The sequence below is a fragment of the Oculina patagonica genome, chromosome 2 (assembly GCF_052425735.1).
Source record: "Oculina patagonica isolate OP01 chromosome 2, crgOcupat, whole genome shotgun sequence".
In the NCBI taxonomy this organism is placed as follows: Eukaryota; Metazoa; Cnidaria; class Anthozoa; order Scleractinia; family Oculinidae; genus Oculina; species Oculina patagonica.
The window spans coordinates 33,952,445-33,980,073 of NC_135759.1; the positions used below are offsets into that span (position 1 = coordinate 33,952,445).

Below are 27,629 nucleotides of genomic sequence, written 5' to 3' on the forward strand. Positions count from 1 at the left end.
TAAGCGACGAATAACAGTACTGCTTCAACTCGTATTAATATGGACAAGACAGAGAACGTTATAACTTATTTTAAATTGGTTAAAAAATTAATTTTAATGATGCTCTCTCACTACACAGCTTTGTACTATTATTATCTTTACCATTAGCAGCACAAGGGGGAATAAATACAAAATTACCAACAATATAATTCATTTCAATTCACGGATATGGATATCAAAACCACCGTGCACTATTGCACAATCTCTAACGATTACTGACAATTTGTTCCGGAGTGGGCCGTCCGAAATAAATAAATCCTTAAAAATGTCTTTAAAATAAAACAAGGTTTAAAATTTTAAACAACACACTTGAGGCCAGTTGTCGTTGACTTCTACCATTACAACACGGATGGAACAGAAAATAAAAATCGATTTATATATCACGTAAAATTTTGTCCACTCATTATATTGCCAACTTTGCAGCAGTACTTAGGTCGTCACGCAACTCTTTGATTTAGCCGTTCGTTGTGTGACAACCCAAGTAACGCTGAGAAGGATCGAGTCTGACACGATAGACACTTCCTCGCAATGTACAATGACAAATAAAACGTAATCAACATACAACAAAAGTGGTATAGACATTAAAATCAAACATTCTAGAACAGAAACCCTACTTTGTTACACAGATATAACGGTTATATTGTCAGGAATTTCATCGACAGCCACAATATTACAGAGCAATTTGTTGACAGTTCGTTCTCTGCCCAAGTGCTATTATTTTTTAACATTTTACTTCAATTTAATACAGGCCATTTTTATAAGCCGGAAAAGGCGATTTAAATGAATGTGCTACTTTTTGCTACAATGAACAAGAAATCGAGTGTTTTATCCATGAAATACAGAAGTACCTTTTCTTAGAATGGATAAACAATTCATTTCATAGTTATCCACTGTGAGAAAACCTGGAAAACCGAGTTGCTCTGCTTATGTCATGACCAACATTTGCTGCTAACAGTAACTACCTAAACTTAAGTTTTATTAACTATAACAAACGGGGCTATCCTGCAGCACCCGATGGGGCAAGGACGCTGATCTTGAATTGACTACCAGCGGAGATTTGTCTGTATCCGGTTTAAAACTACACTTAAAACAAGCCAGGTCTCACCCAGAGAGAATACTTTCTAAATAAATTTTAAAATGTTAAAAAGTAATTAAGCTACAGTGTACCCACATAGCATCGATAACCCAGACAAACGTTTAAAGCTAGGAGAGAGGCAACAGCAAGCTCAACTCTACACGAGGTCAGGTCGTTCGAACCACGACCACAGTAGAGAGGCGTTTTGTGCCCATGTTTCATTCCTACATTAGTATCACTATCCTTCCTCAGGGCTAACGGCGCTATTATAGGCGATTCTTGTATTTACTTCTTAAATTACGAGCCTCACTTCTTAGCTACATGAGGCAGCTTGGTAGCATTACTGACTTACACTGTCATATTCAATTACATATTGATGAGGTTCATTTCGATCTTTTGGCACTCGTATGTGACGAAACGCCTTAAACAGCACGATGTAGTCCCACTGAGGAAGCTGATAAGACTAAAATTAGATACAGCACAGGGTAGCACTTTTCAGATTCATCCCATTTATGACTGAATTATTTACAGAATACCGATTGATCCAAAAGACGATTCGATTCCCACTAACAGACTACGCTACTGAGCAGACTTTGCTGACTGTTCATTCTGTTCGCAAAGGTTCTGAGAACGCTTCATTTACAAATAAATGAAAAGTTATTTTTAAGTTGGCTACCTTAACACTACGGGACCGTCGATCGCACAAGCTCTAGTTATATTGATTTATCATTGAAAAATATGTGGTTATACACCAGGACTATACAACTCTCCAAGGCAAACCAATACGCGATAATATCATATTGTTAAAATATTAGGATAATTATTATCATGATTTCTAATTCAACTGCAGCTATTAATTTTAAAACAATCGTTCTCCCCTCCCCTCCCCCTCTCCCAAGCACCGCATTTGTACGCAAAACATAAGGAGAAAAGAGGATAGCAGAAAGGAGGAGAATCTATAAAATTATAGCACAAATTCATCAATAATTGTAATTTCAGGGAAACCTATTAGACAAAAGTTTTAGTCACAGCTAAACTTGCAGTGTGACAAATGTAAAATTCTGAAGAGAAGATCAAAGATCGAAAGGAGCTATGTCGCGATATGCAAGATATTAAAATAAACGAAATCTTAAAATAATAATTTACAAACGTACAAAAAGTCCAAAGAAGTAATATGGAACCTAAAAGAAACAAAGACTGAAAAAGATTGAGACGAGTCACGAAATACGAACGACTGAGTCTCCATAGCTGCCGTTTTGGGGGATGTCACGCAACGTGGAGTGTTGTGTGACACGTTTAGTGACATGCCCCAAAACGGCTATGAAAGACCAAATTTTTCAAGATGTGCATGCGCCATCCGAGACGTAGCTCCGTCCTTTAACGTTGGCAAGGACCTAATGTACATCAGAAAATAACGCGACTTATATGCAATCAAATTTACGATGCGAATTTTCCAAGAACTAAAAGTGACGAGAACTACCATTTAACTAAGAATACTGAAGTAGACCAGAAAGGACTGCGATAAAGAACTCTGTCATCTTGCCCATTGTACATTGAGAAATGAAGATTTGTTTCCTTTTAAACTGGACAGCACACGCGAGGCGAAACTTTGGACGTCTAGAAATCCTTGTCCCAGCCTGTCATGTCATCAGGAGGTATTTCGTCATCGGGTGGGTAGTCGTCGAAGTTCGATGCGTCCGTCGGAGACTTGATCTGAATGGAAATTAAAAAAAAAAAACACGATTACTTTTTTTACTCTTTTTACCTTTTTTTATTTTATTATTTGGTGGCTTCCGTTATGTGCACGCCATGAAAAAGTCCTTTCATTGCCAGCCTGACGCCATATTTTTCAGCTGTAATTCCTTACTAATATCTCTACTTTTTTTTTCGTATCATGATTTAAGTTAACATTCTCCCAAGGAAAAAACAACAACAACAAAGATTATGGAAAACAATGACGAAAACTTTAAAGAAGGCAAATAACATTACAAACCTTTGGAATGATTGGCGCTTGAAGTTTCCGCTGCCTCAAACCTTCCCAGTTGAAACCATCAAACCACCTAAATAAAAATTGAAAATGTCTTAGACATGAAGGCACAGGACGAACATAGCCTTTTTTGTTGTTTCTTCTCGAAACGGTTTTGCGAACAAGCAACGGAAAGAAAAGACCAGGGCATTAATGGTCAAACGACAAGTTTAATTTTGAGAAATTATAAAGTAGAACAAATGCCAAATCGTCTTTTTAACAATGGGTAAGATCTTAAATCGTATAACAAAAAATCAAGTGTAAGGCCTATATATTTGCTACTGGGAATCAGACGTTTGCCCCAAGAACATTCGGCGTTTTCGTTTTTTTATTCAGGATCGACAGCAACACCCCAAAAAAACCAAAACCTTAAAAAAAAAAAATAAAAAAAAGGGGGAAAAAAAAAGGGGGGGGGGGGGGGAAGAGAGCTAACAAACGTTAACATTACAGTCTTCGGACCATTTTTACGACTCACACTTACTTGTGTTTCTTGATGTCTTTAAGACCACCTTTCTGGTAGCCGAGTCTTTCAATTTGGTTGTCACTGAGAAAACAAATAGAAAGGTGTATTGTGTGAGTTAATAAAGTTCTCTGATAAACTGTCACAAGCTGGCAGTTACCAATGATTTTGAGCAAGATGACTCACCTACGCAAGAAGTATTAATACTGTCCTTGACAGGGGCTACTAATCCATCACCGGCTGCCTCCTCTCCCCCCCCCCCCCCCATTAAAAAATTTCCCCAGTAAGCCTCCCGAGAGTAGTTCTATGTCTTCTGCTTCTATTAATTTAGTACCCAAAGCTTTGTGCTTCTTTGTGTTCTAAATGAAGTGAAAAAGTGTTAAGTTAAAGTTTCCAAGCCCAGCGTTCTCGCCATTTTCCAGCCACCAGTTTCAGTTTACACAATATTTTCAGCAATTAAGCATGACCAAATGTAATTTTGTACGTTCAATATTATTATTCACAACATTTTTCAAACTTCACTACTTTTAGCCTGTGCCAAAACAGCAAATCAGAAGACAGTTGGTATTAAATTTAGCGTTGTCCCTACATTTAGCGGCGATATCGCCCCTGTACTTACCGACAGAGCCTCTTGATGAGAGCATGTGCATTTTTAAGGACTTTGCGAGGAAATTCAATCATATCAATTCCCTTGAGAATTATGTTGTATGTCTTCATTGGGTCTGACCCAGTGAAGGGAGGACTGTGAAGGAAAAGAATAACGTGTTAGCCAAGTATATTTGTATGTAAGAAATAGAACACGCGCGTGCTTGAGTATACAATTGACAGTGGAAGAGTAACGCGCGGGTTTAGCATAACTAGACAAGCTTTGACCGGGGCCCCGCAAGGGAGGCGTAAGAGAGGTGGAAACCTTTCCTTGACGCAGAGTTCAGGTCCATAGGCAAGAGAGGGAAGCACAGAACAGGAGCCTGTGGAGGGAGACTGTTAATGGCCTATGCTACCGTAAAAAAAAAAAAAAAAAAAAAAAAACAGGCCATATTAAGAGAAAATCTCTAAAACCGAGACCTGAAGGAAGCAAGTCGTGAAAAACAAACTACGCTTTACAACAATAAAGACCAAGTGAGCGAAATGGCAAGCCGAGTCACCTACCTGCCTGTGAGCAGTTCAAACATAAGAATTCCTAGAGACCAATAATCCGCTGATAAGTCGTGACCCTGGAGGATAACAAGATGGTTAGCCTCTGCAGAGAGTCAACGTGGCACTGTAACATTCACTCAGTGAAACTCTGACAATAGTTCGTTCATTTTTACCTTGTTGAGAATGATTTCTGGCGCCACATACTCAGGAGTTCCACAAAATGTCCACGTTTTCCGTCCAGAGCCTATTTTCTTTGCAAAGCCAAAGTCGACCTACAAGCAAAAGGCGTAACTCAGCATACATCAAGTTCCCACTTAAAAACAAAATCTAGATTGTGTCGACTCTGTAGAATTAAAAACAACTTTGTACAGCACACGACACTGTGTGAAGGGTTGTCATAGTAAAAGAAGGTTTTTTCTTACCAATTTACAGTAACCTCTGGAATCCAGAAGTAGGTTTTCAGGCTGAAAAGGAAGGAAAAAATGGTTTTATCAGTCCGCTGACTCCCAATTCATTTAGCACGTGACACTCCACGGATAGCATGAGCCCAGCTGCAGAGTCACATTTCGTATTTTGAAAACTCTTCATTATTATCCGAGTCAGATAAAACTTACATTCATTTTGAGGAACGGGAAGCCGCAGGGAGGCGATGCTAAGAAGGAAGGACAAGGAAAAAAACAGTGGGTTGGGATAAAGAGAGAAAAAAGAGAAAGCAAAATGCTGTACTGACCTTCAAATCTCTGTACACGATTCCCTTCTCGTGAAGGTAAGTAAAGGCCTCTATAACACAACCTACATAAAACCGTGTGGTTCCATCGTCAAATGATCCCCTGTAGCAAGAGAAGTTGGACAACTTTAGTATGTAATTTTAACTTTCCATGCCAAAAAATCGGACCTACTCCGTAAAAAGCACCTGTATAACAATAATCAACGTTCACTTACTTGTCTCTGAGAATAGTCCAAAGTTCACCGCCTAGACAAGCTTCCAAAAGCATGTACATATATTTTTTATCTTTATATGTTTTATATAACCTGTAAAAAACAAAAAAGGAAAAAAAGCTTTCATAAGAAAAAAATACATGAGCAAGCTGGTGAACAACTGTTCCCGCCAAAAGCCGGGAGGCCCAGCGCCCGGTGGCACAAAATGGCGCGAATTCTGTTCGAGCCCGCGATTTTTCGTGAAGAAACTGAGGCAAACGTCACATCCGTTATGTTCGTAAGTGATCGTGCAATTTCCTGATTGGTTAACAGGAAACGAATACTGCCGGTAAACACACGAAGGGTTTACGAAAAAAGCGCTGGCTCCCTCCTCTGTCAACGTAGAGCGCGGGAAATGTTATCTGAAGTTTTCAGGTCAAATGGAAGAAGACTCGGCAAAAACTTCAAGATTCAACTCTAAAGAACATCTAGAGGTTTATTTGGAAACTAAACAAGACAAATAATCTTCGAACAGCTTCCACAACAAGAAGAGTAAAGGCCTCATTACACGTCTTCCGAGTGCAGGTAAGCTTCACGAAATCAAAAATAGCTTTAGAAACAAACAAAAACCTGATTCACAAATGAACTTTAGACTAAGCTTAGTGTTTATGTCAAGTTCTGACAAACAATTTCAACCACTCACCTTACAATGAAGGGACAATTTGCTTCCATCATGATTTTCTTTTCGGACATAATGTGGTCCTGTTGTCTTGTTTCAACAATGTGATGCTTCTTTAGCGTTTTCAGAGCAAATGTTCTCTTGTCGTTGGCAAGTTGAACCTAAGAAAGACATAATATTTAAGCATAACATAAATTGTCATTTCTGTGCTTAACTCTGTCAGTCCCATCTTGCAACAACTCTGCACACTAATTTATTAACTTATGTTAGAAATTAGTGATAAAAAATAAATACATTGACATTATTTAACGAGGGCTGCACTTGACAGTTTTGTGACTGTCATGCACCATCAATGGTGCCCCAGGAGGGGGCGGAACCCACGGGACCGGCCCCAGGGAGGGATGACATCAAAATGGTCTGCTGGGAGAAATAAGAGGAGAATGTGAGACATCACTAGGTGCCCAGGGGTGGGGAATCACGGACCAAATCAAATTCCCGGGGGCCCGCCCCCCCTGGGGCAAACCATTGATAGGTGCATGAGAAACATGTAGCCCTGGATTCCCAATCGAATTGGAATTTAGAAGTGTCAGTTTTTATGTAGGGGGAAACCCGAGAACCCGGATAAAAAAACCCTCAGAGCAAGGACAAGAACCAATAACAAACTTGGCCCACATGACACCGGGTCAGGGAACCCTAGGCACATTGGTGGGAGGGTGCCCGCACTGCACCTCCCGCCCCCCACACAAAGTTGATGATAACCGCGGGGGGCAGTTGACCACATCACTCTGCACTATCCCAAAGCCGGGAAGTGAGTGATGTGATGGAAGCAGATGTGCCTAACACCTGTATTCGTTTGTAAATCTGTAGAGAGACTGTGCCAAAAATTTTAGATTTTTGACTACCAATTTTTTATCTCTTGAAAAAGTACCACATGGCTGGTAAAGGATATATTGCAAAATAAACATCATGGAATGTTGGGGAGAAAACAAATATTCATTTTCTTGTTAACATTCATTAACTCTGTTACCATAAGTTATGAAAACAAGGAAAATTCTTTTATTACTTAAATGGGAACAGAAAATTTAAGCAAAGTTCAAACATAACAAGTGGTGAACAGTTTAAACTGCAGAAATAGAATATACCCCTGAGGGATAAGGCTATAAAATGCAAATGAGAACAGACAGAAACAGTACAAGGTTAACTTTTTTTTTAGTTAATAGTTGACAACAACCCACCACCCCACAACCCGCCAACTATCAAAGGCAACAGAAACTGTGATCAAAGATAGACAAACTGGGGAGTTTGTCTATCTTGATATGAAATCAACACAGTACACTGAGTAAGGCAAACATTGAGAAGGTTTCGGATCTTAATAAAAAATAGGTACAGGCCTTTGAAATTTAGCCGGAGAATTCTACGTAGTAGCGGGAGAATTCTCCAATCTCCGATGCCTAATGAACACCCTGCAAGGGGTACTGGATTGCTATGCCAATCCCTTACAATATATTGGGTTATTGCATCACATATTACGTTATAAAATCTTTTGATCAACTCAGTTCAAGAACTCACCAGTTCAACACGTCCAAAGCCTCCCACACCTAATGTCTTCACAATTGAAAAATCCTTCAGGCTCACTTTGGCAAATTCATCTTGCTCTTCTTTTGTGCGACTGGAAAGAAGTATCTTAGTAAGTCAATCACTCAGAAAAACAATATATATACTTTCCTTTATGACATTAATCTGTTATTTTTACTAAAACTTTATATTTTTAAGACCCATCATCACTAGTGCTTACTGGCACACCAGTAGTTGAATTTAGAGTGTTGTTGAACCTTGTTAAATAAATTGAACACTAAAGGGATAGACCTGAGAATCTACATTATTTTGACCACCTGCATACATAACAGACACATGTAAATTCAGAAGGCTCTTGTGACCACTTAAGTCTATTTAATGCTGGACATGTCACACAACCCTAACTATTTTATTTCAAATGCATGGAGAATATTTAAGTATATTGAACAGGCCACTCTATAGATGGAAACCCAATATTCCATACAGTTTCACGCAAATTATACTATAATCAGCCTAAACCAAAAAAAACACTCCAGTTATTAATGAGGAACACACTTTAAATTTTGTCTTATAACCAAGTTGTGGTTTTGTACAAAATTTTGGAAGTGTCCATTTACAGAGGAAGGATGACAGTTGATAAAACTGTAATACCACAAAACAACTCTAAATCTCCACAGTACAGTTCTGAAAGCATTACAAACCCAGCTACATAAACCACATCTGTGTGTGTGAGTCCAATAAAAAGAGATGCTTATTTATGCCTCATCCCAATGATGATAAGCAGAACAAAACATAATAAAAAACATATATGCAATCTTGCCCTGACATAATGTGCAATTGGCAATAGCCCGGTAAATAATATGGACCTTCAGGTCAGAGTACAAATATGAGGACAGGTGCAACTTTGGAATTTCAATCCGGTTACATTCTCAGACCCCTCACTCCTCCCTGTTGCTGACCAGTTGAAAAGGAGACTACCGTATTGGTATGAGATTGGTGTGGCATAATAAAATGAATGATAATTAAAAGCTTGAGCACTAGGGAGGAAAAGTCATACTCATACTCTTATTTGAAGGTCTCTTATGTCTTCGTTTTGCACACAAAGGTAATCTAAACGCCACTCCACCCCCCATAAACTAACTATATAAAGCTAAACTGATTCACATAGTGAGCTAAAAGTGAATGCTTGTGAAATGATGCAGAAAAACACTCAAGTATTTTTAATTTAGCTTTAAAGATATCAGGTCAATATGGTATTTCCACCTCTAGAATCTTAAACCAAAATTCCTGGATTTACCATTTTGGAGACTAACATTCATTTAGTGTAACACAACAGCCTCGCCCTGTTAATGTAAGACACTTTTAAGTCCATTTTTATAACTAATGAAGCTCTGTATATCATGTTTTCTGTATTAATTGTCCTCTTGACTTGTTTAGCTTAAAATGTATGTACCCATTTTCACACTTTATCAAAAGACCCTTTGCTTTAGATCATACAGTTACAGGCATGCATTGATGATGCTAGGTGTTATACAATCAATCATAATGTTTACAAAGGCACATGAATTATTTTAAGGTTTAATTGAGTTATAACATGCATAAAATTATTAAATGACTCAGACATTTTTATGTCAGCTTACCCTTTAGTCCCAAGTACAAAGTTATGATTTGGGAATATTTTAAGAATTTAATTATTTAAACTTATTATCATGATTTTTTTGGTGGTACATCAAGAAACATGCCCTAATGTTTATGATTTTCTTTGGTTGGTTGTTTTACAATATACTTATTGCTGTTCAAAAAAATCAGATGTTGATTACCCTTGGGAATAAAGGGTTAGGCTTTTAGGTATTTAATTCATGAGGTTTCATGTTATTATTGTCAGGTATGAAATCACCATGTAAAAAAATAATATGAGAAAAGCAAGATAATGTTGAAGTGAACATCAGTGTCCAAACCATGTATCAGTGCTTCGAATGTGTTATTATTAGAATGTGCAATTTTGATTGTGCAAGAACAGCAAGTTAATGCTTGTACCAACCTTTCCATTTCTTGGATCTGTCTACTTGGTTAAGGGGTTAAGAGGAAGAAATAAATGTAAGTCCTCTGCTAAAAATAAACACTTTAAGAAGATAAAAACCAAAAAAATGAGTTAAGCTATTTCAAATTAGTTTTCTTATTAAAATTACTATAAATGAAATTTTCCTTTATGGCCTAGGAGTTAGTTCAAAATTCTTATTTATAATTAAGTGAATTAACAAAAAAGTGAACTTCATTAAGTACATTTGCAGCCTTTTATTTATAATCATGATCAGTTCCTTCTATTAGGGTGGGCATTTTCTTTATAGTTAGTTTATAACATTTAAATCTGTCTTTGGTGACACTCTTGCAAAGTTGTCACAGTTATACATTACAAGGACATGCAAGAGCTCTTTTTTCTGATTAACAGCTTTAAGCTGATTGAAATAAATTTAAAAGTTTAATTTGAATACGTACAGCATTCATTTAATCAAGAAAAACCAAAAATTTAACTTGTACAACGCTCCATTTAATCTGGATTTATGAAACAATTTTTATTTGTTTGATTCACCAGACATTGTTCTACATTATACATTGCAAGAAAAGTTTGCCTGGAAAGTTCTATTTTTGGTGATTTTATTCAATTGTTAAGATCTGCAGGGTTTGGGACTGGCACTAGCGATACAGATGACAATTTGGAATCTTGCAATTAATGATACTGCAATTAAGGCTCTCTCTCTCTCTCTCTGTTTAAGATTCTTCCCTATACATGTTTGGCATTTCATTTAGCATATGCTCACTTGGTTTTACCTCCTTTAAAAATTTGTGATCACAACGTGTACATTCTATAACGTAACTTTTACACCTGTTTTTTGCAGTACAAATAATTATTAGTCAACAGTTCAGAGGTGATTGTTGGCCAGTCATTGCTGACCCTCTGCCTCCTCTGCACTGACTATCTTATCATTTCACGAAGAGTCTGCATTTGTGACAAAGAATAAATTAAAAAAAATTACATTACCTTGCAATATGAGGTTCAATTCCTCTCTCCTTGTCACTGTATTTGTCTGTCTTCATGTCTTCTAAACTACCAATAAATGCTTCAAAAGCTCTAAACAAGGAAAAAACAGATAATGGTTAATGCTCTAGCAAACACTGCTGATAAAATGAAGACTAACAGGCTGTGGGAAAACGTTGAGAAACTCAACCAAAAATGTTACTTTTAGATCTGAAAATTTCTTTGGTACAGACAAAACAAGAAAAATGTCAACCACTACAGTTTTTATATTAATTAATACTTTTCAATTACTGTGTGTTGATTGAGGAAACAAATCTGATTTAAACCCCTATGTAACAAACTGAGCTAATTTTACAGGGTGTCAGAAAAGGAATTTCTGGGGGAGAAGGGGTGGGACAGTGGTGAGAGTGCTCCCCTCCCACCAATGTGCCCCAGGTTTTATTCCTTGGCCTGGTGTCATGTGGGTTAAGTTTGTTTTTTTCTCGAGGTCCTTCATACACTTGCATACACTTTCTAACAAGCTCTTAAGAGCTCTTCTGTGTTACGTGGGTAAACAAATTACTTTTTTTTTCTATCATGGTACCTACTTTGCTAACATTGAAAGTACCAAAAATCTACCAGTTACACAAGTTTGGTGAGAGCCATATGGCTGGGGTATACAGTGTATGTGCAACAACTACACTGAAACAACAACTTGGTATAACTGAGCATAAAGTTAACAAGCAAAGAAACATTGTCAATCACTTAAAAACATGAACAAAGGAATACTTACTCTCTATCTAACACTAAACAGTGGACACCACCTTTGGCTGCTATGCAATTAGCTGTTCGCAGGTCCTCTCTGTTAAAAATAAATCAATAAAAAAATTATATAAACTTCCAAAATTTAATATAAGCCTCAGTGTGCAAATAAGTTAGTGTCTGCTAAGGCTAGTGGATTTCAGGGTTGGGCTAGTGGACTTAATCCTGCTTGACAGGCAAGTTGTTAGTAATCGGCAGAACGGAGGAATGTGGAACGGCAGAACGAGAATCGGCGTAACAAGATTTCTTTTTTTAATTGCTTTATTGTGCTTATGAGAATTTTTTAGGGCTAGTGAAAATGACTTTCAGGCTAGTACATTCAGGCTACAGCTTGCCCAAAAGGCAAACTGGAATATTTCAATTTCTTTAAACCCTGGCCCCTAAAACAAATAAATGACATGAATGAACAAAAGAATGAATGAATTATGGTAATTACAAGTATTCACTGTTGCATTAATATCACAATGAATGTTTTAAAAGCTCCATAAGACAACTGTTGTGTTATGGCGCTTAAATTACAAACATTTATCAAATCTCATTGCAATTTATATATTTTGGTGTCCTTTACAAGCAGTATTACAAAATTCTAGTCACAAGTGTTCACTAATATGTATCCAAAACAGCTGAAACTTCTCAGTTCACGGCAAAGTTTCGTCTACCACAGCTGTACTCCTTATGATGTAATAACAATAAACCATAGTTCACACACAATATAAGACTTTTTTCCAAGAACTTTTATAAAGGATGAAATTCAATTTTCAAGGCTTGTGGGAAAATGATTTCACCTAAAATAAACATTAAATCTATACCATTAAACAAGAATATGATGACATGTACATTTCTGCTTGTTATTCAATTGATTTAATTGATATTGCAATATAAGTTAATTATTTATTATTATTATTATGTACTGCTACTTGTTGGTAATATAATCCAATATAGTTGCAAAACATCAGTTCTGCCATTGCATAATCCACATAAGTGTCATTGGTCAATGTTCTTGATTTTACATCAAATTAAGGTATCCAACATTGCACAACCAGTTAATTACACACACTATTACAACACACATTTTTGGCAATTATCAAGGCTATATAAATTCCTGAATTCCTGATGAGACATTTTAATGGACAAAATTTAAGTTCCAAGGGTGGAAAATCCTTATAAGAGAATGAAGGCTACTATTATTGTGTAGTTACAGTAATGGGAAATAAGAATACTTTTTAAAGCTACTAGCAGCAAAAAAAGGAAAGACATACCCCTTGAGAGCTTTTTCACCAAAGAAGTCTCCTTTGCCAAGAGTGCGTACAAACACAGGTTCAGCAGTAACTGAAGGTCGCTGGGTGACATTTACCTACATGAAAAGCATTTTACTTTACAAAAGTTACCATTACCAACCAAAAGTAACTAAGGGATGTGGGCAGGGGAAACTCAACTACAGTATGTTTATAAGGAAGGGTAACTTATTAAGTATTTTATCAAGTCTACAAATTTTTCTGGAAACCCTGTCAATATAACAATCTAGTTAACCCTTCCAAATCTTTAAATGAATTCCTCTTCAATCTGTGCTTGTGCAAACAGGCTTCTCTTCTGAGCTTGTACAAATTGGCAGGTGATGGAAATAAAGGACCCATTCTCTTCGTAGAGTCTCGCTAAAATCCGCAATGTGAAACCATAGAATAATGGATTTTTGATTTGAATGTTTTGTTTTCCTTTTATTTTGGCTTTATTTTGTCCAAAATTCAGTCTTTCTTCTTCATCCAGTGCAACTCTTATCCATTACGTGCACACACATCAACTTGTATCCATCCTGTTTTAAACTGGTCAAACTGGAATACTACAATTGGATATGCTTTCATATTTTGTGTGTTACCATTACCCAAAACTATCAAATGATATCATGGTCAAATAAGTTTAATATTATTTAGAAAATATATAGGAAGGGGAAAAGATGCATTATTATAAAAATACTTACAGCTCCCTTCTTGATGATAAAAAATGTGTCTCCTCTAGCACCTTGCCGAATGATATACTCTCCCTCGTCATAGAATGCCTGTAGTCAAAATACAATAAAACTCAGTTGAAGACATGAAACGCATACATGCAACTTACAGACTTTTAAAAACTTTTCTATCGTACACAGCTCCAAGTCAAAACGGCAGAATTATGTTGTGGTTTAAATATAATTGCCTTTGTTTCAGTTTATGATACAAGGAGACAATGAAAAATTTAATTCAAACTGGTCTGAAACATTTTTAGCCAAAGATACACAATGATTACCTGACTTTACAATAAATGTAGAACTAACCACTGATGATCCTTGGGACATATAATGCAGTTTTCATGACGCTTGTTTTGTATTTTCCTTTTCAGTTCAATTTTCTTGCTTCAAGCCCAATATGGCAATAAACAGGTAATGGTTCATAGTTCCCTTTCCACTACACTATTCTTTGTTTTCATGTGTCAATTCATCAAATCACAAACCCCAGGAGCTTTAATATTTCTTTGGCTATTAGACATCCTATATATACATCTTGTTGAAGGTTTTCAGTTCAATAGCATCTTTCGTCTTTAAAGAAGAGCATTTTAAATTTCAGAGTTTTCATGCAACACATCAAAATGGGCCGCGAGACAGCTGTCACGTATACTACAAAAACAGACAGCCTGTGATTATTAGCAATCTGAACTGTTTAGCCATTGCACTTGAAGAGTTTATATGAATATTTACTAGTTCAGGAGGGTAAACTGATTGCTTTTTAATACCGAAGTGAATTCAGATTTTTTTTTCATTGATTTCCATTGCCATATTGGTGCCCCTCCACAGGGCACCCACATGGCACTTCCATATTGAGCTCTATAAAATTGCTTGGAACATTTTGAATATGGAAAACCACACAGACCTGAGACTTGAACAAGAAGATTATCTATTAACCTTCTAAAACATTGCAAATTCTTGACTTGTTTTAGCCAGTGGTTTTGTTTTACTTTCTTGTGGCATGACAGTGAAAACCAGCTATTGTTTTACCTCTTCAGTGACGTCAGCAACTTTGGACAGCGCATCCTCACGGAAGCTAGCCAGCAATGGGACACTAAAAGGTACAAAGCCCCCAACAATGTCATAAAAGAATACACTAAGACTTTTTTTCTTAAATAAAGAACTTATGATAAAATAGATTCAAATATTTATGTTAAACTAAAATTTTATTAACAGCAATGTCACTTTTCCTCACCTTTTCAAGAAGTCAATAGTTTCTTTCTGTCTCATAATTCCTGTCTTCATCATAATTGTCTGGAATGTTTGTCTGTCAATTGCCCAGATCTTGACATCAGTCTCAGCTGACAAATACATAAAAATAGACTCCTTGGAATCATAATCACAATGCAAGTCCAACTTCTCTATATTTGTTATTATTAGTAAGGCAGTGCCTCCATTACTCTTTACTGTGTAGTATACAAGATGAAGTTGTCTATTCCCAAGTTCAACCCTGGGATGACAACAGCCAATGATTGAGACTTGTACAGACAATATCAACAATCACTTCTGAAACACTTGTTACCAAGTCTCTACCAAATGTAACACTTTAAAACAGACAACATGTATTTTACCTTTGACACTGGCTGTTCTAGGGCATTTGTATAAAATGGCAAGCTCCCCAAAGACTCTGCCTGGCCCCATTTGTCCAAGCACAGTGCCTTCCTTCATCACCTTGACTTTACCCTCTGAAACACAAAGTAACATTGACATGTCATGGAAGGGTTAAACAATTCCTTTTAATGAAATGAACAGTTACATTACGGAACTTGCCCAAAATAGTTAACATAAATTGTGTGGCCTTATTCTCATCCAAATTAGCACATGCATCTCCTCTTGACAAGTATTTTCACCTAGGAATCTAAACCACTAGGCATATTTCCATAAAAACAAAATAAAGTAGTTCAGTAGTACATTTGTGTGTAGTAAGATCAAACATAATCATAAGGGCTTTAATGTTTCTAGATGTTCCCACAATGACATAAGCAACACAAAGCAGGGCTGCAAATAACAGTCGGACTTCGGACATTGGCCGACCAAAATTTGACTCAAGTCTGACAAAGTCCCAAGTGTGGTCGGACATAATGTCCAGACAATTTTTTTGATCATAAATCATTTTACAGCAACAATGAATGGAAGTCTGTCCGGCCACAATTTTGTTTTGTCCGACCACGATGGTGTCTTAGTAGGACATATGTCCTTTCAAGTGAAAAAAAATTATTTGCAGCCCTGTAATGGCATCATGTTCTACTTATGATTACGATTACAGCTATTATGTCACTAGCAGGTACTATGCTTCCTTAGCATGCATTACGTACGTTAAGGGTTTGGTTTGAAAGGAGTTTTCTTTTTTGGATTCTAAATTGTGTACAACAATTCTTGTAGAGAAACAAAGGGCCGACGGCCGGGCGCCCGGCCGGGCCCCCGCGGCCAAGGAGATGGACGGGCCGGGGGCAAGGGCGAGACGCCCGACAGGACCGCGGACGGGAGGGGGGGGAGCCCTGAAAATTATTGTGAAAAGCACTAAATTATAACATACCTTCCAACACATAAAGGTCTGATCCTGACTCTCCCTCCTTGATGAGGTATTCATCTTTCCTGCATTTTTTCTCATACATGCACTCAACAACTTCACGAATTTGAGAGGACTCCAACTTCTTGAGGAAATCATTGTCCAAAATTGCATCTTTGATAAGTTCTTTAGATCTAAAAACAGAGCATAACAGAACTTGTCTCATTACAAAGCACAATCTACAGGCTGTTTAGCAGATGAACATTCTTGTGGAATTTCTAAATTTTTTAAATGGTGATTTTTGAATAACATTATATTGCTGAACTGATTGAGGCATCCTTAAAGGAATTTTTGATACCCATTTTTTCAAAATGAATCATGGCCATAAAAAAGCCTACCCTATGTGCCAAAGAGTTTTAAATTTTTGTGACGTACATGCAGTATATGAGCAGCAAAACCGTCATCATGGCAAACACGTAAATTACCTTCTGGTCACAACGGTTAATAACCTTACTTCTATGAGTTCAAATTTTGAACACGGTTGCTGATTGATTTTCATATATAGTGCTGGACTCTCTGATCAAAAATGATTAGCACAATTTTTTTTTTTTGTTTGATCTTTTTCATTCTTCCCCGGGTATTAAAAAAATTTTTTTTTTTTTTTTTTGAAAAAAAAAAAAAAAAAAAAAATTTGGTGAGAGGGGGGGTTTGTGGGGGGGGTGTGTGGGAAAAAATTTTTTTTTTTTTTCTCTGTGTTATATAAAAAAAATATGTGTAAAAACTTCTTTTTTTTTATAAAGAGAGAATTTTTCTCCCTTCGGGGGGGGGGCTTTTTTTTTTTTTTTTTTTTTTTTTTTTTTTTTATTAAATTTTTTTTTTTTTTTTTTTCTTTTAACACATCTCCTTCCTTCCTTTTTTGCTCCTTAACCCTTTAATCCCTAAGAGTGCAAATGCCACATGTCACAACTTGGTCAATATTTTGTCAAATTAATCCGAATTTTGGGCTACGAACTTGCCTTGGAGAGATCTGCATTTTGAAAACTCAATTTAAAATTGTATTTCTCCCCCATTTGTGATTTGATTAGCCACCCCTATGACTTTTGATTTTTTTTACCTGATACATTATTGTGGTATATAACATAACTGAAACTAATCACTACATTATATTAAGAGCTTCACAATTAGCTATGAGTTGAAAAATAATTTAAAATTTGCTCCTGTATGTTTCAGTCAAAAGACCAACAACTTTCAGCAAGTTCTGAATATTTTTCAGAAGTACAGTAAACAGTAAACTCCTGTAATTAAGCAAATTCATTTTTGTGACAACATGGCTTGTATACTTCCTTCTAAAGCTTTCATGAATCAATTTTTATCACAAAAATAGCATCAACCCCAGAAAGCTAAGAGTATTAGGATTCCAAAGCTATCATCTTGCTGATAAGGTACACTTTAACCAGCTCATTATTCACAGGGTCATAATTAAGGACAGTTAAACAAAAGTACTGTTTAGACCACTTCAATCTTGTTTGGCTTGTTAAAGATAACACCACATCCACACCCCAACATTTCTTGTGGTATCTTTCATCAAAATATTTTTATCAGATAGTGAACACAGTTGTTGTACTAACTTAACATTCAAATTTCACAAAAATAGAACAGTGCTAGAAAATGACTGTGCTAATTTCATGACAGAGTTAAAACTAATTTAAAGCTTGTTTTTGTTGAAAAGAATTCCTTCAATAGACTTTTAGTGGAATAAAAATGAGAAATCTTTAGTTTAAAATAACATTTTTTAACCTAGATTTATATCATTTCCTCTATATTTACAAAGTAATTGAATCACTTCACCGAAAAATGCCTTAAAGATTAATTCATTGGCAATTTCATATCCAGGAGGTTCATGTAAAATCTGGCAGCAGTGAGCACAGCACTTTTTGATCTCAAATATATATCTGCAATATTTAGTTATTGAGCTATTTCAGCTGTTGCTATAGGAAAGAGTAACCTTTGTACCTAATTTATCAAGCTTAGGGCCTAATATCGCACTTTAATATTTTTATTTAATATTTCATGTTTTACATCTTATTTTGTGCTTTGATTTCTTTACTTCTGTTTTTCACGCTTGTCGCTATATGTGCAATGTTCTTTGCATGTGGTTTATATATTACCTTACTAGTTAAAAAATAAAATGTTTTAAAATAAAAGAACCTATTGGTGTAGTGTCTTTTCGACAAAATTGACTTCACAGTTGTGCCTTATTTTCAATAAAAAGTTAATTTGTGTTCACCAAAAATATGTCATTTATACAACAGGTGCAACATACAAGCTGCTAGAAAAACTTTTCAAGCCAAACAATAATTTCTTTACAGATGAGCGGATTACATGGTTAAGATTATTCAGTCCATTCAAGTATATAGCCCTTGCCCTGTTATAAATTGCTTTCAATGCCAAAAAATAATTCCAGCACCAAATTACTCCAAAACAAAGAGCTTTTCATAGTAGATAATATTGCAACTATACCACAAAAATTCATTTCTTAGTATTATAATAACACTAAGCTACATAGATGAGAAAGCGCTGTTTATATGATGCAAATTTAAAATTAAAATCGCAACACTCGTAAATGACTGATTAGAATTTCAGAAACGAACACCTAGAGACGGGATGATACAAACATTTATTTGTCCTTTTCTCCAGGACACGGATATAAATGCCCTGATACAAAAAGAAAATGTCATTAAAACAGTGAACTTCATTAAGTCATGTTCGGATTGTGTTAGCCACTAGCAATTTAGAAATCCGAGAAACAACATCGACGACTTCAAAATGTTTACACAACAACAGGGAAACTAAAGCTAATTTGGATTTGGTATTTTCTGTAAAGTCTTGCATGTTCTCTACAGTAAATGTTTCCCCAGAGTTGAACTCTAAGTTTTACAATTAAGATTCCATTTTATTTTTCTTTCCCAGGCTAAATTCCACGGGGAGTCTTTAAAGACACATTTCTATATTCAAAACTCAGTTAGCTTATATTTAACATATTTCAACCATTATATGTAAATATCCCTCTGTAAGCAAACCCCTACTAAGAGAGTCGATTTTCACAATAGATTCGCCAACTGAGCTCATACAACAATTTCCTTTCAACGGTCACGTCTTGTTAGATCGTTCAGAAAACAGAAATAAACAGAATCAAGCGCTTCGAATCGGTTCAACGCACAAAGCAAACACAAGTATTTTACCAAGCTTTTTAGTCGACTCGTTTGATACAGACCGATCAAGCTGCTAGTCAAACCCCGGAAATATTCAGTTAAAAGGTTGTTTCTTTGGGCCACCTTCGTTTATTAGTAGGGACGTTCTTCGGTGTGCTAAAAATGTAAAATCGATATCATAATAAACTACAGCTTGAATTGAACAACCTGCATTCGACACAACAGAACAACGACCAAATAGCGCAGTTTTACAGAAATAAAATTAAAGTGGTAATTATCGGCACTTTTGTCCACGACCAAAACACAGTAAACTTCAAAGCGACGGAAAAGTACTAAGGACGATCGCGTTCTACGGCTCGTGGTCGCTCTAAGAGCAAAGCGGATAGCTGTGACCGTGTCAATATCAGAGAATACTCGCTACTCGAAAAGTCATGAAGCACAATTAAGATAAATAAGTATCCTTTTCAACGCGTGTTTTAACATGTTAGAATTTAAGTAAACGTAAGCTCACAACACAAAAAACCGCCCTAAAACGTTCTATCGCAAGGCACAGTGTTACAAAAGACTTCTCAATGTTGCAAATTGCCAAATATCAAAACTCAACCAAGCGTGATTCGATGCGACATTGTGTATCTTTGGCTCTCGCCGAATGTGGTTTGTTGTCGATTTGAAGTGTACAATAAAAACAACAAAGAAAAGATCACATGAAAACGATCCAAGTTTTCACCGAAAGAATCGCTAGCGGGGTAGAAATAAATTGAAATTGCACAAAATCGACATTGTGAGCGTGAAATCGACGGAAAGGAGAAATAGACGATCACTTTGGCCAAATGTGTCAGATTTCAGGCAGCAAAGAACATACCGGTACCGCCATGCACACACAATCGGTCTATAATCAGCGACGGCCAACCGAGACCTAACCTAGAGCAAAGCTAAAACGACAACGAACGAACGGACGAAAGATCATATCAGTGGTACATTCGATTACCCCTTCTGTGAGGCGTAATTTTCTTCATATTAGTGTTAAGTTTCGGCCATATATTACAAGTTCGATTTCTGCAGTTATTTTTGCGTTGGCGTCCTCGATGGTTTTGCGATGACCGCAAATATTGACAACACGGAGCGGAACAAGAAGTCGCAATCATCTATTGTCGCATGTATTTCGCGATAAAAACGCTTGCACTAACTTTACGATGACTCCCAAAGATCACAAAGCAATACGCGCGCGTGTAGTGATCAATACCGCTTATATAGACATGCAATGCAAGATTGCTATGCCACCACTGGGCGCCGAGCTCTCATCTACTTTAGGATAGCAGCAATGTAACAGAATAAAACAACCCTTGCCTGGAACTTTTGTTGTGTCTCTGAAGAGGCTTGGAGGCATCGGTAGCGGTTTTGTAACTCTGCGGCTCAGCAGAAATTCCTTGGCGTTGTCTAGCCCGAGTTGCTACGGCCGGTTGCAATACCGAGCGGTATTTATCTAACTCGCTCTCGAGTCGACGGATTATCTCGTTTCTCCTTTTCAATTCCTGCTCCAGGGACAAGATCCGGCTATCTTTCATTTTCATCTCGGTGTTCTTTTCCTGCAGAGCATGCTGCAGCTCTCTGAGACTGCCCATTTTGACTGTGGTTGCAGCACTACCCCGCCGCCGAAAACACAAACACCCTGCCTTCTTTTTACTAGCGGCTCGGCCGCAATGCATCACTCGCCGCGCGCTCGAGCTCCAAAGGAACACTGGGATTACAGGCGCTGCTGACCTTTCCGCAAAAATGCTCCAAGCTGAAATGATGAGAACCGCTGGGTTTGTTGGAGTCAAAAAGTTGAGCACAAATCAGCGAGGAATATGTTAGCGCCACGCTGCCTCCTTATAAATGCATAAATAATGTTCTGTAAACCATTCGTAAAAGCTTTATCACGGACGTGGTTATAAGTAATTTGTATGTTAATTAATAATTGACAGTGGGCGGATGTGGTGCCTCATCGCCGAGCAAAAATCGTGCGAGACGGTTGTTCAGGACAGAAAGCTGACAATCAGACAAAGCTAATTGAAATGTAAAAGCACTTCTGGGCCAATCAAACAAAGATAAAAATGACTGGTCATATAAGTTTCTGTCTGCAGCTATTGCTTGTTTACAGTAGACAATATGAGTGTTTTGGGGCGGAGGGATCACTTCACTCCATTTGCCATCCACTCCAGCTAGCCGGAATGTGAAAAACGTGACCATTGGATGCAATTTTCAGTAGTCTCATTTACACCTTCCTAGCAAAATCTCTTCTAATCCTTATAAATACAGGGCGTTCTGGATGCCTGAACTGTGCAGGAAGTACAAAAGATGCTGTCCAACTCCCACGACAATTCCATTTGTATGGTTACACAGCTGCTCCTCACGTCTTGCTTTTAGCGTCAGAGGTGCACTAAATACAAGAGCTACAAGCCAGACGTGCACTATCTTGAAATTATTGTAGTACCGGTGAGCTGAACCTCCTATCAAAATATTGTTATTAAAAGCAAGGAATGTTACCTGCACTTTAAAAGAGCTGTAGGCAAATTAAAGCATTTACTGTATATGCCACCACCGACAAGGAGAAAACAATTGGTTCTTTTGTTTTCATAATCTTTTTCTTCGTGCACACAATTAGGTGACTATTATTTCGCCCTTAGTTTCAGTGTGTTTGCATAATTTCCTTTAGGGCACTACCAGTTGAAAGCAACCGGATCTAAATCGTGAAAACTATCAATCTCCACATACATCACGTAAAAAAGGTTATCAGGCTGCGACTCTGCGAGTAAAAACAATAATTGAATTGCCCTTCCTTTTGTCTCTAATAACATGCTCATTGGAGTGTTTTCAAAATAAAATACTTAAAGCATTAACACTGTTTACATTTCCTGTCAGGGCACATTTATTTTATTGGTTCAATTTGCATATTGTGATTGAAAAGGCCAAATTTGACAGTGCTGAGCTTTGCAGCGATGCATTTATGCCTGACACCACAGGTGGCAGGTATAACTGAAAAAATATTATCATTGATCAATTTTTACATTACTTTTCGCCAAAATCCCCTCATTTTCTATTGCCAGAAATTCGTTCTTTAGGTCTGAAATTTGAACAACAGATTTACCAAAACAATAAAAACAATGGCTAGTTTTATTGTTTGTGGCGATGCTAGTTAGTCCAAATCCTGAACTTCGCTGCATTTTACCAAAAACAAAATCAATGATAAAGGAAACAAAGATTTGAAAGAGTCGAACACTTTTCCTCGATCGTTCTATGCGTTGCCTTTCTATTAAATATTCATAATTTCATCTTGGCTAGATTCTATAAGAAGCTCAGAAATTAATTGAATTAGTCATTTGTTGCCCCAGTAGACTAAACGACTGTGGTAGTGACAGTGCAGCCGGTAATTCAAACAAAGTCACATTTACTATCAGCACATTTAGACTTAATGAAATAGAAAACTAAGTCAATACAGAATCCTTGAGGCAAAATTTTTTGTTCAAATGTTTTCTCTCCGGCTAACGTTATTGGAGTTTCCCGCTGATCCGGCGCTTGCAGTCGACAAGTGCTTTAATGCCACATTAAACAGCTGAAAAACTAAAACAAGTCATAGAAATATTAAACCTGATGCAAAGAGCGAAATTGAGAAAACATATGAAACCTACCGCCATTCGGCTAAGATTTCACAAATCTGCTCGGCAAAAGCAAATTACTGGAAAAATAGCTAAATTAATTTAACCATTCAGTAGGAACTCAGTGTTGCCTTTACCAAGTGAAATCAGCAGATTGTAACAATATCCTAAAAAGTTCTTATCATTTTTCGGATAGTTAGTAGCTTTTCTAAGGCTGAGGAATGCTCATATCGGTCGGTAGTGCAGGGGCGTTAACTTAAGCCCAGGAGGTCCTGGCCATTAAAGAATGCAATACCCAAAGAGCCATACATTGTTCAAAGGCTTGGACACCCTGGGTGTCCCTTCTTTAGACGAAGCACTGCAAACAGTTATCCTTACTTGTTACCATAGATGTGCTTCAACGGTTTATTCTTGAATTCAGTTTGGAATGACATCACAACAATATCTAGCGTTACAGTTAAATATATTCATTTATTTCTTGTCAGAGGTCTGCTTTACAGCCTTTCCGTCATTTTATAGCCATTTATTAATTTATACTGCGCTGTTATCAATATAAATTTTCAACGGCGCATTACAACAATCAACGAGTAAAAAGAAAATTTTACAGAAATTTCACTTATACTATTAAAATAAATCTAAATATAACAAAAAGTGCCTAGATATAATAAAACCATAATGGAAATTATTTTACCACTCTTGGAAATTAAATAAAAGGTTCTGTCAAAGAAGAAAAATCAAAGAAAATCAAATGAAAATCTGTTTGTCGAAACTGTCGAACAGTCTGAACAACTTGGAAGCCACATACCAGTGAAATTCCTGTTCCAGCTGATGAAGAATTAAATTGTACAAATATCATTCACAAAACAGGAAGCAGAAGCGAGAAGGACGGCAATTTTTGTTGCCACATTATTTTGTCTCGAGGTTACACGAAATTAGCAACAATGTTCAAATTTGCACAAATAGCCTTGACCTTGAGTCCAGTTCAATAAACTGAATTGAACAAATTCTTTTCTTAATCATTAAAGCCAGAGTGAAACTTTGATTGGTTTAAGCTGAAAAGGCAGGTGTACATGGTTCGACTCGTTTTAAAACTTCCTTTTCGCATTGATCATGTTAAATTGATCACATTGGGTTTTTGGGCTTCCCAAAGGGCTTTTCCATTTCCGTGGATTGAATCAGAGCAGAAGTACAGACAGCAAAAAGAATAATATCTATCAAAGGGGTGTAACGTGAACACAATTGTTTTCGCCCCAATTGCAAGGTTGCATAATGAAACATTTTTTAATCCCAGACTGAAACATTTGATCATAAAGCCAGCTCTCCCAGATCAGAGCTAAGGATGAAATATGCGTGAACAGGAAGAAAGCTTTTCCATGCATGTTGATTTGGAAGCTAAAAAAGTGAAGTTCCACCTAAACATTTAATACAGCCAAGGAATCTAATCCGCATAAATTATAGTAATAAACAAGGTGGTGGTCTGTCTGTAGGTCTATGTAGGTATGTCGCTGTAATAAGATGCTTGATAGTCTAAATATGCTTTCAAACATTATGATCTCTGCAAGAGATAAAGAGTGCTCCGCTACATCAAGGTTTGTGTTTGAAGCGGAGAACTTTATCATAACAATTCATCATTCTAAGCCGATTACCCGTAAATATTCGTCATCCCTTGTCTATTTTCAATAGTTTTAGCATTTTCTTGGGACATGTTCATCATTTCTCTAAGTTTCTGAACCATTATCATGATTTAATATTATTGATTTGAAACCAATAAGCTGAGGCTGTACAAAGGGGAAGGAGTACTGTCATGTGCCAGTAAAACGCGGATGTAACACACTAACAATCATTGCACTGCAGTTATTTCTGGTTCCGGAAACCACAATTTAGCTACACCTGTTTTATTACGCACAGATATTTCGTGATTATTGTCATACCCTGTAAAAGTTGTTCGCGTGACTTCTACACTGTTCACACTTCCTGGAACGTGTCTCATGCATGAATACTTCTAACTTAAAAATTATGACACATTGTAACAAACCGAAATCAACTTCGGCGACTAAGCCATTAAAGCGCTATGGAAGATTAGCTGAATAGCGCTATATAAATTAAAATTATTATTTAAAAGCGCGCTGCTCAATAATTCTTCAGCTGTTAAAAGACGTTTTAGAGAATCACAGTTTTGGCGGTAAACCTGTGGTCCCCAAAACAAGAACACTCCCTACTGAGAGTCGTCCACTTCACACCCACACACAGCACTCAAGATGGCATTGTATGTGGGGTTAGTCACTTCAACTGTTCTCAAGTGTGCTTGAGTGAGTCACGAACAGCAACCGGAAGTGGAACGTTTTCGTCTATGGCGTTGATTATCGACGTTTTGTTCATAAATTCAAGTTGTTAGTGCTAAAATGAAGGCTTTCTAATTTATTTTTGGCGATTTAAGCTCTCGATTAACTTCCTGAATACGTGCGGTTGACGGACGAAACACCCGCCCACGACTGAGAGAATTAAAAATGCTTTAAGCTGTTGAAGCGTGCTGGGACTTTAGAGTCTTTAAAAATAACACCTAAAGTACCGAAATGGTTAGGCTCAATAGTTCTTGGTTGAGGCAAAAGTCAGTTAAAAATAGTAGTAACATATTTTTATTTTATTGTAATTTAACGTCTTTTCCAGAAGGCACCTTTTCGTTTTTTGCGGTTCACAGAAACATGACCGTCACAACTACATTATTTGTCACGGTCGCATCGCTTTGCTTCACCGACGAGCCACTGATGTAAAACTCGCAATTTATTTTCGTAAAATTCAAGCCGTTTCTGTAAACAGAGTTCCTGAAGAATTTACCCTTCTTAACACAAGGAGACAAAATGGACCAAACATGAGGGGAAAATTCTTCATTCACGAGTTGAGGGTACCGATAATTTAGCAACTATGATAAATTTTCTTGGAATTATTATTGGTTTTTTCAAGTATGTGATTATTTATTAGTAACATATTCCTGCCACCTCTGAGATCTGCCACCAGAGAAAAACACTGAAATAAATGGAGTTTTAAAACTGAGTTTGTTATCCTTTCACGCTGTTGCGTCATGAGGCTACACTGTCTTGATCGCCAACGCTTTCCTGGCTATTTGAATTTTTCCTGTTATTAACAATGTTGCTTTCGTCGGGTATATTCTAAGCTTTCGTATTTTTGATCAGTTACCTCATAGCATAAGATCATAGCAATCTTAAAGTGACCAGAAGGGATTCCTGCACGCTGTTCTCCCGCCCGATAACCGCTCAGGTTCCTTCAATAATATGCCATCTCTATCGGGAAATTATGCCAATACAATAAATAAATAAATACTATTTTTTAAAAAAAACAAAAGGATCGAAAATCAAGTGTCTAGAAACCCCATTAAGTAAGGTTGAGTCTGCGTTCGAGCCTAGTGGCCCATCAGGCAGGCACTTATCTCTGCTTTCCTTAGCATGAAGCGGCTATAAGTATTTCTACTCCCGCCTAGATGGGATGCTAGTCCATATGACAGGGAAAAACCCCATAAAGTCCGACCACTGATTCTCTGTGATTCTACAAAAAGCGAAAACGCGTAGTATGTTTCCCCGAAATTCGTCTTAGTGCACTCGGAAAGTATCAAAGAGTAAGATATGGAGGTTACTTGCAAGGCCTCTAACTCACCTTTCACTTTTTGTGTAGTGTTTAAGAAAGTGTTGAAAGTTGACGTTCAGATTCTTTGCGGCGGGCTCAGCTGATACTCCCTGCGCACGCGCGCGAGGTAAAGATGGCGGAGGCATGACTGACATGAGTTTTTCAACTTTGCTTTCTAGTCTCTCAATCTCGCTCTCGTGTTCTCGTATCGTCACGACTTTAGACATGGCGTCCATGCGTAATGTTCTGATTTCCTTATGTAAAATTTCTACTTCTTGCCTTTCCATGTCCTCTCGTTCATTTATCAAGTTCTCGTACTCCTTGATGACATCGTCTTTTCTTCTTAGTTCGTTCCGCAAGAACTCGATTTCCTTTTTTTGTATTTCCAGCTGCTTGTTGCGTTCCCGCAGAGCACTTTCTAACAGTTTGAAGGAGCTTTTCAGCCATTCCAGATTCAAGGCTGCCGCTCGTCCTGTTGTTTGATTTTGTATTCAACAAAACATAAAACAAAACGTAAATAAAACAAGAATAGGATAGCATTTTCAAATAAAATAACAACAAATGCAGAAAAAAATTTACTAGATAGACAGATAGCTAGTCCTAAGGAGCTTTAGAACTCGCGAACTCTGTTGCTAAGCTGAAGTGAATTAACTTGAATCGAAATTCTAAATTCTCTCAATTTATTCATTACTCAAATTAATTGTGTTATCAAGGTAAAACGTGTTAACAGATCAGTGATTTCAAGTCGTTTTCGTACCGAGTTAACTTTAAAATAAAATGTTATAGTGGTATCTACCCTACTAACGACCCTTTCCTAACACCCCTCTGTAACAGACCTGGTGGAACCCGACC

The 27,629-nt window shown here is 37.0% G+C and overlaps 1 protein-coding gene across 5 annotated transcripts in view; it reads right to left on the reverse strand.

Annotated features, from left to right (window-relative positions):
* Positions 1-75: 75 nt before the first annotated feature.
* The window catches only part of LOC144644316 (cGMP-dependent protein kinase 1-like), a 47,441-nt gene continuing 19,887 nt past the window's right edge, over positions 76-27,629 (reverse strand). For 3 of the 5 annotated variants that reach the window (XM_078503775.1, XM_078503777.1, XM_078503776.1), the window contains 21 exons: positions 26,808-27,249; positions 16,319-16,485; positions 15,354-15,467; positions 14,978-15,083; positions 14,773-14,836; positions 13,723-13,800; positions 13,007-13,101; positions 11,719-11,787; positions 10,950-11,039; positions 9,951-9,971; positions 7,904-8,003; positions 6,359-6,495; positions 5,680-5,769; positions 5,468-5,567; positions 5,160-5,201; positions 4,911-5,009; positions 4,750-4,814; positions 4,220-4,342; positions 3,622-3,684; positions 3,108-3,174; positions 76-2,827 (listed from right to left, as the gene is read on the reverse strand). In XM_078503775.1, coding sequence (XP_078359901.1) covers positions 2,732-2,827; positions 3,108-3,174; positions 3,622-3,684; positions 4,220-4,342; positions 4,750-4,814; positions 4,911-5,009; positions 5,160-5,201; positions 5,468-5,567; positions 5,680-5,769; positions 6,359-6,495; positions 7,904-8,003; positions 9,951-9,971; positions 10,950-11,039; positions 11,719-11,787; positions 13,007-13,101; positions 13,723-13,800; positions 14,773-14,836; positions 14,978-15,083; positions 15,354-15,467; positions 16,319-16,485; positions 26,808-27,249 — 2,228 coding nt within the window. In that variant the 3' untranslated portion in view covers positions 76-2,731. Of the gene's footprint in view, positions 2,828-3,107; positions 3,175-3,621; positions 3,685-4,219; positions 4,343-4,749; positions 4,815-4,910; positions 5,010-5,159; positions 5,202-5,467; positions 5,568-5,679; positions 5,770-6,358; positions 6,496-7,903; positions 8,004-9,950; positions 9,972-10,949; positions 11,040-11,718; positions 11,788-13,006; positions 13,102-13,722; positions 13,801-14,772; positions 14,837-14,977; positions 15,084-15,353; positions 15,468-16,318; positions 16,486-20,850; positions 21,837-26,807; positions 27,250-27,629 lie in introns of those variants that run through there. The other 2 variants (XM_078503779.1, XM_078503778.1) reach the window with 2 other exon arrangements.